At 49.8% G+C, this 14,156-nt stretch overlaps 2 protein-coding genes across 3 annotated transcripts in view; one reads left to right on the top strand and one right to left on the bottom strand.

The window, feature by feature from the left end:
* The window catches only part of PDPK1 (3-phosphoinositide dependent protein kinase 1), an 80,407-nt gene extending 71,673 nt beyond the window's left edge, over nt 1-8,734 (bottom strand). For both annotated transcript variants that reach the window (XM_061208263.1, XM_061208264.1), the window contains exon 1: nt 8,593-8,734. In XM_061208263.1, coding sequence (XP_061064246.1) covers nt 8,593-8,616 — 24 coding nt within the window. In that variant the 5' untranslated portion in view covers nt 8,617-8,734. The remainder of the gene's footprint in view (nt 1-8,592) is intronic.
* Nucleotides 8,735-9,698: 964 nt separating this feature from the next.
* On the top strand, nt 9,699-9,972 carry LOC133103846 (large ribosomal subunit protein eL39-like). Its single transcript, XM_061209407.1, has one exon. The coding sequence runs from the start codon at nt 9,699-9,701 to the stop codon at nt 9,948-9,950; it is 252 nt and encodes an 83-aa protein (XP_061065390.1). The 3' UTR covers nt 9,951-9,972.
* Nucleotides 9,973-14,156: the final 4,184 nt, after the last annotated feature.

Genomic DNA, 14,156 nt, shown 5'->3' with positions numbered 1-14,156 from the left:
CAACAAAAGACATCAGACAAACCCAAACTGAGGGACAGTCTATGAAATACCTGACCAGTACTCTTCAAAAGCGTCAAGTTCATGACAAACAAGGAAGGACTGAGAAACTGTCATAGAGCAGAGGAGACCAAGGAGACACAACAACCAAATGCAACGTGGTACCCTGGATGGGACCCTGCAACAGAAGAGGACATTGGGGGGAAACTGAGGAAACCCCAATAGGTTTGCAGTACAGTCAATAGTGTGGCACCAATGTTGAAGTCTTAGTTTTGACAGATGTGGCAGCGTTGTACAGATGTTAACATTAGGGGAAGTGGGATGATGGGTATTATGGGAATTCTGTGTTGTGTTTGCAACCTTTCTATGTATCTAAAGTTATTCCAAAAATCAAGTTTATTTTTTTAATATTTATTTATTTATTTTGGCTGCTCCAGGTCGTAGTTGTGGCATGCGCAATCTTCGTGCGGCACGTTTACTCGCAGCATGTGGACTCTTAGTTGTGGCATGCAGGATCTAGTTCCCTGACCAGGGATCGAAACCGGGCCTCCTGCATTGGGAGCGTGGAGTCTTACCCGCTGGACCACCAGGGAAGCCCCTCAAGTTTATTTTAAAAATAAGTTTGTTTGGAGGCTATTTTGATAGCTTCAAGCAAGCTTAAAGGATCTGAAAACATCCTGTGTCATTAAAAACTTGACTCAGGGGAATTCCCTGGTGGTCCAGTGGTTAGGACTCTGCGATTCCACTGCAGGGGGCACGGGTTCGATCCCTGCTCAGGGAAGCAGTGCAGCGCGGCCAAAAACAAAACGAAACAACAACAAAAAACAACTTGACTCAGAGTCCATACTGAATACTAATTTGAAAAATATAGGGCTACTGAAGGAAAATAATACACTTGAAAGGAAGGGAAAAAAACCTGACACTGAATAAATTCAGTATAAATTTCCAAATACCACCACCTTCATCATGCACTGTCCAAAAGACATCCGTGTTTGGAAGCACAGCAGGTCTCCCCGAGAAAGCACTAGGCAAGCACAGCCACCTGGTCTTCCCAGCACACAAAACGGCGCTCCCTCCTTGAACTTCCTCCACACTCAGCCACTTCCCTGCTCCCCTGCCCTCCGGGCTGCCCCTGCCAGGAAAGCCCCCCTGCTCGGTGCACCCTGGGGCCAGGTTCTTCTGTGTGCCTCACTGCAGCAGCCCTACAAAGGCAGGCCACCCCCTCCTGGTAGGGCACTGCCCTCCCTTCTGGCCACACTGCTGACCATTTCCCCTCAGCCCCTGAAGCGGGGCCATGGTTAAGGGGGTCACAGAGGGGTGAGCGCGCGCACGTAGGCTGCCCCCCACCCACTGAGCTGCACATCAGGTCCTTTTCACCCAAGGATTCCTTCAGGGCATAAGCATGGAGCCCTGTTCTGTTGATGCCTCTTCTCCTAACTCACCACCTGACCATCCTCACCCCCCACTCCCCCGAAACACAAAGCTCAGTGCCAGCGCTTCTGGGTAAAAGAGTTTTCTAAGATTTAAAAAAAAAAAAAAAAAAAAAAAAGCACTTAGATTGTATGAGTTTTGTTTTTCTAGGAATGAAAATAAATGTGTTCACAAATAAAATCTATATTTAGATGCACAACTTTAAAACTGTATATCTGATAATAACAGCTATGTACATACAATCAGCAGACTATAATTTTGACCAATAAAAAAAACCCATGAAAGAAAAATGCCAAACTGCAGGAAGAAAAAAATGAGTTAACAATGGAAAAAGAGGGTAGTATGGGCTGAGCTTCTGAGACTGTGCACTGAGGAAACAGTTTATTCTCTCAGTCTCCAGTCCAGGCTAAGTCACAGGCCACTCTGAGAGAAAAATGCAGAATGGCTAAGGGCTCACCCTCTGGAAGGAAGCCGGTTAATAATGACAGGACCCCGGAAATGAGCAGTTATCAAGCTTCCTGGCTTGCTAACTTACCTGCTTCCCCAGGGCCTAGCTGCCACGGATCAGACTTTCCTAAGAACATGCCTGAGCAGAGCCAGTATTCGGGCAATTTTCCCAAAGACTGGGCTGTTCCCACCATTTCCCAAAGGAGAAGCACTGCTCACGGCCAGTGCTGGCACACACTTAGGTCTGAAGTTCCCATCCACTCCCGCCCTCCTCCTAGGTTGGTGGCTCTCTCACTCACTCTCGTTCACCCCACATCCGTGCACAGGTGCATGGCAGGAAAACCCAAGACAAGGTGGGCTGCTCAGACACAGAGCGTTGGGATCCCCCAGGACCACCAGCCGCACAACCATCTCAGGAAGGTGGAGCCCCTCACAGCCAGGGGCACAGCTGTGGCACTGCACACACCCACAGAGCATGTGCTCCTCTTAAGACAGGACACTCGTAGAAATTAGAGCAAAGCCAAGGGCTGGGAAAAGCTCTCTCTGACCTTACCCAAAGCAGCAAAGAGAGGTGTGCCAAAGGGACCGCAGAGCAGGGTGGCTGCTTCCGTCACGAGGGGAAAGCAGCTTGGCTTCTGGTCAGAGAATCTGCTAGGGTCATCCTGATCCTCAGGGCCCACCTGCAGGGTCCACAAAGCCGACGCTGGCTCTTCTACAAGTTAGATACTCAGGGTCTGACCACATGAGGACAGTGGTCCATGGCAGGGCTCACCCCTGCCTGTTGGCACAGCAGGGCACCAGTGCCAACATGGAGAGCCTCAGCCCAGAATACTGTATGCTTGACACTAACACTTACTAATCCAGATTTAACCTGACATTTGATCACCAAAACTTCCCAGGAAGGACTGTAGTATAAAAAGGAACCAATGGCTTTCAAATACAACCTTTCAAGGGTTGAAAAGTGGTAAAAGGGTAGGTGGTATAATATATAGAGAGAAAAAAGAGCCATCCATTTTTTGAATTATATTTCCTTAGACAATGAAGAAATGGTACATGGGACCATGTTTTTAACCATCTGACTTCTTCCTAGTTTGGAATGCTTTCATATTAAGCAACAAACATTTTATGATGAGACCCTCCATCCCTCAAACATATACAGCTCTGAACACAGGGAGTCAGAATACACATGCAGGATTCAGAGATGTCTTCGTTAATAAATAGCAAAAATGGTAAGACAGGCTTGTCACAAATATGCCGGGTATGAGAACCATGAAGAGAAAGCGTGAGAAAGAGTAACAGAAACCATCTAGACTCCAAGTTTAGAGAGATATATACATAACAAGGTACAGAACCTGTTTTCGAGAAACAAAACATTGAATATATAACAAAAGCTGATGCAGACCAAAGGGCCGTAGGGGGGACACAAAGAAGCTGATTGGCCAGAAAAGGCTTCACAGCCAGGGGGTGGGGAGGCCGGTGTGTTTCCACTGAGGGGAATTTCTTCAGGCAAAGAGAAAGGGCCTAAAGAGGAGAACCTGGCAGCCGAGAACATCCTGGACACTGTCCTGGGCTTTACAGGCTGGGAAGAGAGGCCACATGGCACGGGCAACTGAGGGACGCTCGCGGAGGAGGAGCTAAGTGACACGCCAAGAAAAGCAGGGGAAGTCACAGGAGCATTGGAATTTGGGGACCCCCACTAGCAACTCACTTCCTCACCAGGAAAGGGAAAACTAGGAAAAAAATGTGTCAATGTTTTCAGCCCCACAGGCGAGAGCATGTGATGAGCACGCCGTGCGGCCATCCCCCTCCAGACATAACTACTTCCTTCACTGCAGGAGGGTGTCCACAGCCACGCCACCGTCGAGCACAAGAACCGACTGCACTTCAGACCCGGTGCAAGAGCAAGGTCTGCAAGGTAAACCTTCTCCCCCTGGACGGGGCAGAGTTCCCAGGTCCACTGCAGCCCCTGTTTTCCCAAATCTTCCAGAAACAGGGAGGGAAGATAGAAAAGTTAACTCCAAGCCCCTTTTCCCACAGGTTTCCACTGCAGGTCAAAGCACTAAGGAGAACTTCAATGCGGCTTCATCAACCTTCTTTGACAGCATCCAATATTAGGCTGTCACTTTGAGATACAACTCCTGCTACAGTAAAATTAATTCCAAAAAAGAAAAACAGGTTGAAGAATGAGACTTTAACAATGAATTCATTGTTAAATAAGCTTTTACCCGGATGGATTCTGACTGAAATACTGCCAAGAGAGACACACACACAGCCTCTCATCAGCCCTCTCCAGTGTGGGCAGACCTGCCACCAGCTCCACAAACAGGCGGAAGACAGGGACCTCCAGACAACCTTCAAACCACATCTTTAAATATTTCAAAGGCTGCAAGTGGCTGGTACAGAGGGCACACAATCCTATCTGTAGGATAGAGGAGGTCACCAGGCCACCAGGAACTATGTGCCCACCTTCATCAGGCCCCTCGACTACACTCCAGATGGAAACCACACTTGTTTGTTCTTCTGTGGGCCATGCACCCAGTCATGAGCTGCTAAGGTCAGATTTGTCCCTCTTTTTCACACACAGAGTTTGCAGTGCTGTCAGTTCTCGCTTCTGTGAGCCTATGTGTAATCAAACTATTTAAACAGAAACCTGAGTCAGTTGCTCTGATAAGGGATTTGAAGCCCACAAATGTAAATGCTTTATAATGAACTCTCTCTCTTAACACATTCAAAACAACTTGGAATTTCTTGGGATAAAAATTCCATTTTAGGGACTTCCCTGGCGGTCCAGTGGTTAAGACTCTGCACTTCCACTGCAGGGGGCGCAGGTTCAATCCCTGGTCGGGGAACTAAGATCCCGCACGCCATGCGGTGTTGCCAAATAAAAAATAATAAATAATAAAATGCCATTTTAAATTAGAAAAATTTTCTAGACCAAGAGGATGGAAGCAGACTTCATGCAACTATATAAATGCAACCAGCGTCGAGCACAGAAAACACACCCCCACCCCCCCACCCCAAGAACCACCATGAACCCAACAGGTCTTTCTCCACTAAGACATCATCATCAGAACATGTTCCCCACTGCTCTTGAGAAAATGCACTCTGGCTGTTGTTTCATCTAGAGACTGGATACACGACTGGTTCTCAATATTCAAGTTATTTTTTTAAAGGGTTTGGTATCACAGTGAACAAGAATGCAATCCAGTTACGGAAGAATGCACTACTGAAAAGGCTTTAACAACACATGTCCAAAACTTACAGTTTCCACACCAGCACTTCCTCCCCGGTGATCTGCCCTTTGAACCTGCCTTCAAAACAACTGTGCTCCGCGCCCCTATGGCCAGCTGTCATCACAAGGGCAGGCGCAGCGCACGCACACGTTGGCCCCAACCCTCACACCTGCTGAGGGAGTCATTTCTGCATCAAGTGTTCCTCAGCAGTGGCTCCTTGCTCCATAGTCACAGAAGTGAAGTATCTCATGGGATTCCATCAAAGTCCGTTTCCACAGAAGATACTCCTCAGGAAGGGACAAAATGTAGGGCCAGTGGAGGCTCTCCTCACACCATCAACTCAGAAGGGACCAACGTTGTTCACCCCCTCATTTCTGCAGCGCTTCCCAGTTCATTACACACTTGCCCTACGTGCACCCAAACCCCGCGTTAGGTGGCTCAGCAGACAAAGGCACAGATTGAAGAGGGGGACCCACCCAGGAGCTGCCTTTTCCTCCTCCCCAAACCTGTGCTAAAGGCAGCCTAGACTGTGTATACTGACTCAAGTCTCAAGTGCCACCGCCAGTCCACCCCACCCCCCACCCCCATCATTGTAACCCATTATCCTGTAGTATGTTCTTCATTACACTTATCATTATATAAATGTATCTTACATATCTAAAAAAAAAAAAAAAAAAAAGGCAGCCTAGAGGCCAAGTCCTGCTTTGAAGAGCTGCCCAAGGCCTCTTTTCAGATCCCATATCGCCACAAGCTGCTGCTGTCATCCTTCTTATAAAACGCATGTCATAAGACTAGAACAAACCTACACTTCCACCTTTTATTAGTATAGGGACCTCACCTTGCCACCTCTGGACTCGGCTCAGTAAGTGCTGTAGGGGCGTCACAAATACATCATACTGCACGAGGCCACATGAGAAGCTCCCCAAAAGGGTGTGTGAAAATCAGAACCCACTTCTTTCCAAGTTCTCTGCCTTCCCCACTGGCTTCTCACACAGATGCAGCCACCCTTGCAAAAGCCATCCTAGAGTGTGCAAGGAACCACTCTCCCCAATCAACAGTTTTACCTTTAACAAAATCGTTGCACAATTTTTTAAGAAGCAAGGATTCCAAACCTCACCCATTCAGAATATCAGCCCTCAAATAAGGAGGGACCAGAGCCTCTTTCCAAACAGCTGCTTTCTGACAGCGTGAGGCTGAAACAGGCTCCAGGGGTCACAGAGTTCAGCCATCTGCCCAAAGAAATAGCTAAGTGTGCTGTCCTTCCACGAGAAGATGTCCCTCCTGCCTCCCACACGGCAGTCCGAGGACACGCACAACCCCCAGGAAGACGTCCTGGGCAGTGGCACTGAGGACTTCCCCAGACAGAGGGCTGCGACCCTCCCTCAGGGCGCCCCCCCCAGGAGGGGCAGGGTGGCACCCAGGCCTCTGCCATCGCTCAGACGTGGGTTCAAACTGCACTCTATGTATTAGGCAGGTCCTTAACCTCTCTGCACTGCGGAAACTGAAGTTTCTGCACCTGTAAAATGGGAGCGACACCTATCTCACAACACTTTTGACAGAAGTCAAGCAACACGGTGTGAGCTATCTTGCAAAGTGCCTGCCTTGAAGTCAGTGCTCAATAAATGGTTCTGACAGCCTCTGGCTCACCGTAGTACCAAACTGGGCTGGGCCATTTCCAGACTTCCCAACTCATACTGCTCCCCCGCTGGCTGTACACACGTAAAGAAGCGGGAAAGTAATTGGGACGGGGCCTCTCCTAAAGTGCCACCTTAAAAATCCAGGTGCAAACTCACTTGAACAGTGCAAATCTATCTGTCCCCAGATGAAAAATCCACTACTGGGGGCATCTTTGCCGTTATTGATGGGAAATACAGCATATTCTCACATACATGTGGACAAATGTAGCTGATGAAAACACAAAAGCCTAGTTCCTCTCACTTCCTGATGGGGAGGTCCATCCTTTATTCTGTAATTCATTTCTTCTCACTGGATTCCAGTCTTTTTGTACTAAAAAGCTGCCTTCTGCAAAGAAACTCCAGATGTCAAGTGTCCATCACATGGAACTACCAAGACTATGACACGATATGCTCTTTTCCTCTTCCCCTGGACGCCATCAGAGCGCACACCTTGTACTGCAATAGCATCACTGTGTGAAAGTTCGTCTTACAAACTTCCATGATCACTGTCAGCCCCAGCCGCCACTGAGGTCCGCCAAGCAGCCTAACTCATGTTTTTGCGCTTTAGCCCAGGCACCCCGCGGTACAACCACACATGTCGCAAAAGTCAAAGACATCCCTTGGCCTTTCACCATTTTTCTCAACTGAACAGGTCCTCCTCCTCTCAGACTTCAGAGTATCACCCATCTCTACAAAGCAGAGTTCTCAACCTCAAGTCCACGGACCAGCTCCAGAAGGATCAAGAGCCTCCTGAAGTAACTACAAAATTCAGTAAAGCCGTGCGGTTTTCTCAGGAGGGGACTCAGATCTTGGGTCAGATTCTCAAAAGGGCCCATGACCCCTCAGAAAGATTAACAGCCGCTACCGTGGAAAATAAGGGGTAATGTAAACTTCTTGGGTCTTCCCTCATTTAAGGGATTTGCCTTTTGAACCAGACTTTGCAAGCTGTCTCGACATTCTTCCATTCTTCACATTCGCATACAAGGTATAAATCCTTAAACCATCTTCCCAAGACTCCCGAACTTAACCGAGGGCAAACATAAAAACACTAGGGATACTTTTAGCAACAGAGAGAAAACACAGAAACACTAACGATACTTGCAGCAAAACATTTAACCCAACAAGTGCTTTATCTCTTTCCTTCCCCCTAAAATCCCTCCGCCCGGTCACGCTCACTTGCCCGCGGTGGTGGTTTCAAGGCCGACCTCGAGGAGGCTTCCCATCACACCGACGCCGGTGCCGGAGCGGAGCCCCAAGGCATGAGAAGCACCGAAACGCCGCCCCACCGGGCCGGGAAAGGAGCATATCCGAGTGTATCAGACTCCACCCCAACCGAGAATTCGGAGGGGCCCGAGCATCAGGTGCTTCGAGCAAGAACTCGCACGTCCCGCTTTCGCTGCAAGCGGAGGCACAGGGACCCCGTCCCAGGTGAAGGCCCGGGGCGGTTCCTCTGCAGACAGAACGAAAGGTAACCCCGGAGGCCTGCCTCAGGCCGCGCCGCGCCGCGCCGAAAACAAACTTTCCAAGCACTTCCACCGCGACGGGCCGGTGACACCTCCCCGGCCTCCCCCGCCCTCCGCGCGCCTGTCAGCGCCCCCGCCGGGCCGGCGCCCGCCTCACCCGGGCCAGGGCTTTCTGCAGCAGCCAAGCGGCGCCCCCACGGCGCCCACGGTCCCCGGCCCGGCCGCTCGCCGCAGGTGAGGCGCCGCCCGGCCCCCGGGACCGCGGGCCGCCCCGCCGGGCCCCGGCGACCGCCGCGCTTGGCGGAGTGACGGGCCGCCGCGCCCGGGCGGCTGCCACGCACTCACCAGCTGGCTGGTGGTCCTGGCCATGGGCCCCGCGTCCGCACGGGCGACTCCCCCGCAGCGCTGCGCGGCTCGTCGCCTCCTCAACGTTCTCCTCCCCGCAGCGGAGCCCCAGCAATGGCCGCCCGCATCCTGCGCCCGCCCCGCGGCCTGCCGCCCCAGCGCCGCCCCGCCCCCGCGCGACGCCAGGCGGGACTTCCGCCGCGCCGCCGCCGCCGCCGCCCATTGGTCACACTCGCCGTCGCTCTTCCGCTGCCCCGGCCAGCCCAGCCGGCGCCTCCGAGCTGCATTTCCGGGTTGGGGCCCGGCAGGCGGGAGAGGCTCGGCCCCGCCTCGGGCGCGGGGGGTTGGTGGGGAACCGCACGCGAGCCAATCCCAGGGCCGCAGGGTGGGGCCGGGCGCGGGACCGGGCGAGCTGTCATCCCCGCTGCCAGACAGGAAAACTGAGGCTCGCTGGGGTCGGCCCCGAGGTGGGAGTGGGGCTGGGCTCCAACCGTGCAGCTTCGACTCCGGAGCGGGGCTCTGAGTAAACATCGAGAGGAGCAACTTCACTAGTTGCAAAACTAAGAAGTGTTCGCGGAAGGAAATCTAGGCTCTAAAGCCATAGCTATAAGGCAGAAAACAATCCCATCTCATCACTGCTAATGGTCCCAGGGACACCTTCAGAACTTTCTACTCTGCTTATAAATTTTTTTGGAGCTGTTGTTGTTGACGATGATGATGTTGAATTTTTTGGTAGTTGTTATTGTTGTTGATGACGGTGATATTGTTGCTTTTTAAAATTGTGGTAAAATACACATAAAATTTACCATCTTAACCATTTTGAAGTTCAGTGGCATTAAGTTCATTCATTCACTTTGTTCTAAGATGATGTTGTTTCAAACAAAATTAGAATCGCCTTGTTACCTGAAGGTTTGCATATTTTAAAATAACTTTTTTTCTATTTCCAAAAGAAATACATGTTCATTTTTTAAAATAATGATTTAGACAATACAGAGAAGTAACAGTAAGATAAGTGAATCCCTCATCCCACTGGCCAGAATTAATTGTTGCATAGCACTGATGGCTGCGAACATTCACTTGGTGCTTACTCTTATTAAGGAATTTTCATGTCTAGGGCTTCCCTAGTGGCACAGTGGTTAAGAATCCGCCTGCCGCTCTTTTCTCATCCCCCATCCTATGTGTGGTTGAATTTGCTCCTCGCCATGTCTTCTCACAAGACCTTCAGGATCAAGCGATTCCTGGCCAAGAAACAAAAGGAGAATCGTCCCATTCCCCAATGGATTCGAATGGAAACTGGTAATAAAATCAGGTACAACTCCAAGAGAAGACATTGGAGAAGAACCAAGCTGGGTCTATAAGGAGCCTCACATATGAAGTGGCACACATTTATGCTATCAATGTCAATTGCATCTTACTGTATCATAACATCACTAGTGTCTGGAACAGCTGCCTGTGTTTGATGGGAGAAATGGAATGGCTCTCTCCTCTTGTTTTGATCTTTCCTCACCACTGTTCACTGTGTAACTCAGTAATAAATATAAAACCTTCTGTTGGAAAAAAACAAAAAAGAATCCGCCTGCCAATGCAGGGGACACGGGTTCGATACCTGGTCCCGGAAGATTCCACATGCCGCGGAGCAACTAAGCCTCTGCACCACAACTACTGAGCCTATGCTCTAGAGCCCGCGAGCCATAGCTACTGAGCCCGCGTGCCACAACTACTGAAGCCCACATGCCTAGAGCCCGTGCTCCGCAACAAAGAGAAACCAACCGTAATGAGAAGCCCGCACACTGCAACAAAGAGTAGCCCCCGCTCACCCCAACTAGAGAAAGCCCGTGCCCAGCAACAAAGACCCAACGCAGCCAAAAATTAATTAATTAATAATAAATAAATAACCAATAAAAAGGCAAATGTAACCCCTATCCCTCAGAAGGCTCCCACTGTTTTTTTTTTAATTTATTCATTTATTAATTTTTGGCTGCGTTGGGTCTTTGTTGCTGCCCACAGGCTTTCTCTAGTTGCGGCAAACAGGGGCTACTCTTCGTAGTGGTGCGCGGGCTTCTCATTGCGGTGGCTTCTCTTGTTGTGAAGCATGGGCTCTAGGCACTCAGGCTTCAGTAGTTGTGGCACACAGTCTCAGTAGTTGGGGCACACGGGCTTAGTTGCTCCGTGGCATGTGGGATCTCCCCGGACCAGGGATCGAACCCGTGTTCCCTGCCTTGGCAGGCGGATTCTTAACCACTGCGCCACCAGGGGAGGCCCAGGCTGCCACTGTTTTGATACTCACTTTTTTCACTTACCAGTGTATCATCGTGTACCCTGTCTAGCTCTCCTGATACCTGATTGCTGCCTTCCTCAGTTGTAAGGGCTACAGAGGACCCCACTGGAGGAAGCCTAGAGTCTATAGATCCATGTATTGATCAAGCTCCCTCCTGACACTGAAGTGGTTCCCAGACTTCTACCTCATGAACAAGGCCCTGCATGTCAATCCAGGCACACGCTTACTTCTTCCCTTAGGATAAATTCTTAGTAGACATATTTGCTGGGTCAAAATGCCAGTATCCCCCTCAGGACTTTTGCTGCAAATTGCTAATTGCCTACCCCACTCTGAGAGTGAGACACTCTCACCCTCAGGGGACACAAAGACAAGTCCAAGGTAGACACTGCTCTGGCTCCCATACCAGGCCACATCCAACATTATACTACGTCAATAACCACTACTGCATATTAAGAGCAGTGTATTGGATTTTGCCTCAAACAATAGGTACTACGACCATTTCCATTCTTTACATGAGGAAACCAAGGCTTCAGTGACTTTGTTACTCTTGGTCACAGAGTTACTAGGTTACAGAGCACAGGACTCAAAACCAGCCCCAACCAACACTGACGCCCTGCTCTTGGCCACTGGGCTCAACTGCCTCCCAACAACTCTTATTTTCTATTTATTTCAATCCTCACAAAGTAATAATACCTTATCCTCAAAGAATGCTAACCACTTTATCTTCTCGCCACAACTTTGAGATACTCAATGTTTATTACCATCTTACAACTGAAGAAATTTGCCAGACACAACGTTAAATGTGAATGTAAATATATATATAGCTATAAAGTCTAAAAATATATATCTTGGGACTTCCCTGGCCATCCAGTGGTTAAGACTCTGCACTTCCAATGCAGGGGACGTGGGTTCGATCCCTGGTCAGGGAACTAAGATCCCACAAGCCACGTGGCATGACCAAAAAATATGTGTGTGTGTGTGTGTGTGTGTGTGTGTGTGTGTATCCCACAAGCACCCTTTCTCAGAAAGTTACTGAAGCATGAGCTCCACCAAATGAGGGGGTAAGCACACAGGTGGGCAATAAAGGGAAGTCCCAGGAACTGTACATTCAACAAGCATGTATTGCACCTCCCCTCCGTGCCAAGCTCTGTGGTAGACATTGGCAATTCATTGGTGAACAACACACAAAAATCTCTGCCCTCGTGGCACTCTGATACCACCGGTGGGGGGCAGGGGAGGCAGCAACCATAATAAATAAGCACATCTTATGGGATGTTGGAAGGTAATAAGTACTGTGGGGAAGAAAGAAAATCAGGTAAGTGGGGCACAGGAGTGCCCAGGGAGAAGGTGCAATTGATATGGATAATGGGGAGAAATCCCAAGATTCCTCAGACCCAAGGGAAGCGAGCAGGCTTCAGAGGGCTCCCCCAAAATACTGAAAATGATAGATTCTATGATAGGTTTCACCACATTAAAAAATTGAATTAAGAAGCTGACAGACAGATGAGAAAAACTTCAGAAAAACAGCCACACCAAAAACAAAGCACACGGGACTTCCCTGGTGGCACAGTGGTTAAGAATCTGCCTGCCAGTGCAGGGGACACGGGTTCAATCCCTGGTCCGGGAAGATCCCACATGCCGCAGAGCAACTAAGCCCGTGCACCACAACTACTGAAGCCCGCGAGCCTGGAGCCAGTGCTCTGCCTAGAGCCAGTGCTCTGCAATAGAGAAGCCACCGCAGTGAGAAGCCCGTGCACCACAACAAAGAGTAGCCCCCACTCACCACAACTAGAGAAAGCCCGCGCGCAGCACCGAAGACCCAACAGAGCCAAAAATAAATAAATATTAAAATAAATTAAAAAAAAAAAAAAAAGAAAGAAAGCACAATCGCAGTTCACGAGGCAGCTCACTCATCTCAGCACTGAGTGATATTTACAGGCATAACACAGATGCACTGATTCAACTGGTAATTACTATACTCCACCCTGGCAGGACCCGGAGAGGAAGTGGGGCATGAGAGAGCTGAATTCTCACCTCTTTTAACAGAAAGGCAGTAGATAATGACTACAAGTGATAAAGCAAATCATAAAGTACAAAGACATTATTTAGAAAGATGGACAGAAATGATAGGAAGAACACTTAAACCAGTGGTAAGTGGGCTGTGAGTAGGGAGCTATGTGGCGGGGGCTGCTGTTTTTCATTACAAGCCTTTCTAGGGCTGTTTGGCCTCTTAAACATTGATGCAAATAATGATTAATAAATTGGTATATCTTCTTCATGGAAATTCTAAGAAGCTCTCACTTGCTAATGTAAAGCTGTGTGAGGATGTCTATGACCACATGGCTTTAATAAGAAGCAAAAAGCATAAAAGAAAAAGAAACAACCAAAATATTTATCAAGAGAGGGGTAAAGTAAATTAGGTACATTCCTCCTGAATTCTCTGCAGCTGCTGAAAAGCACAGGGCAAAGCTCTAACACAGAAAAAGAGTAAGGGCAGAGAAGCAAGGTACAGAATATGAACTGGAGTCTTAGCTTTTTTTAAATTAGAGTCTATGACACCACAGCATGGCCAATGGGGTCTTGAGTTATGCAAGGAAAAACAGGGAGGTGAACAAAGCTTGAGGAAAACGTCTGTGGTCGACACTAGAGCCTGCTGGAGAGCAGGTGGAGGGGATCACACACAGCCAGCTTCAGGGGAAGGGGTGAGGGGAGAGGGGGAGGCCATGGCCCTGAAGAAGTCAGCTGAGCAGGCAGCAGGGGCAGGGCAGGGAGGGGCAGCTGAAAGAAGAACGAAGGACAATTCTCAGTCTTCATGGGGCCGAAAGGCAGCCAGCGTGCAAAGCCCAAGCCACGCCGGGCCACTCCTCTCACCTTGCGAGAGGCAGGGCACCCCCTCCATGGGCTGGGTTTGGCTGCCCATCCCAGGACAGTGGGCAGGAAGGGAGATGGACTCATCTGGCCCAGCACAGTTCATTGGCGCCCCAGCTGGAGAAAGGGGAGGGACGGTCCACGGCTCTGATCTGTCCCTTCCCTGCCCAGAGCCTCTATCCCTGGCTGGCTTGAGAGTGACCTCAGGCCAAGAGTGCAATGGCTCGGCCTGATGTTGTGAGGTCATGTTCCGCCCAGGGAGGGGCAGGAGGACGACTGTAACCATCCTGGGAGGGGGCTGGGAGGCTGCTTTAAGCACACGGCCCATGTGTGTGGAGCACTTGTTGCAAACCAGGCCCTGTGCTTGCACTTGGCCTGTGCTGTTTCCTATGTTTCACTCACTTCTATAACCCTTGTG

This window comes from Eubalaena glacialis, chromosome 13 (assembly GCF_028564815.1).
Source record: "Eubalaena glacialis isolate mEubGla1 chromosome 13, mEubGla1.1.hap2.+ XY, whole genome shotgun sequence".
In the NCBI taxonomy this organism is placed as follows: Eukaryota; Metazoa; Chordata; class Mammalia; order Artiodactyla; family Balaenidae; genus Eubalaena; species Eubalaena glacialis.
Note: the sequence above shows the minus strand (reverse complement) of the source record. Positions and strands in the feature narration are given on the sequence as shown.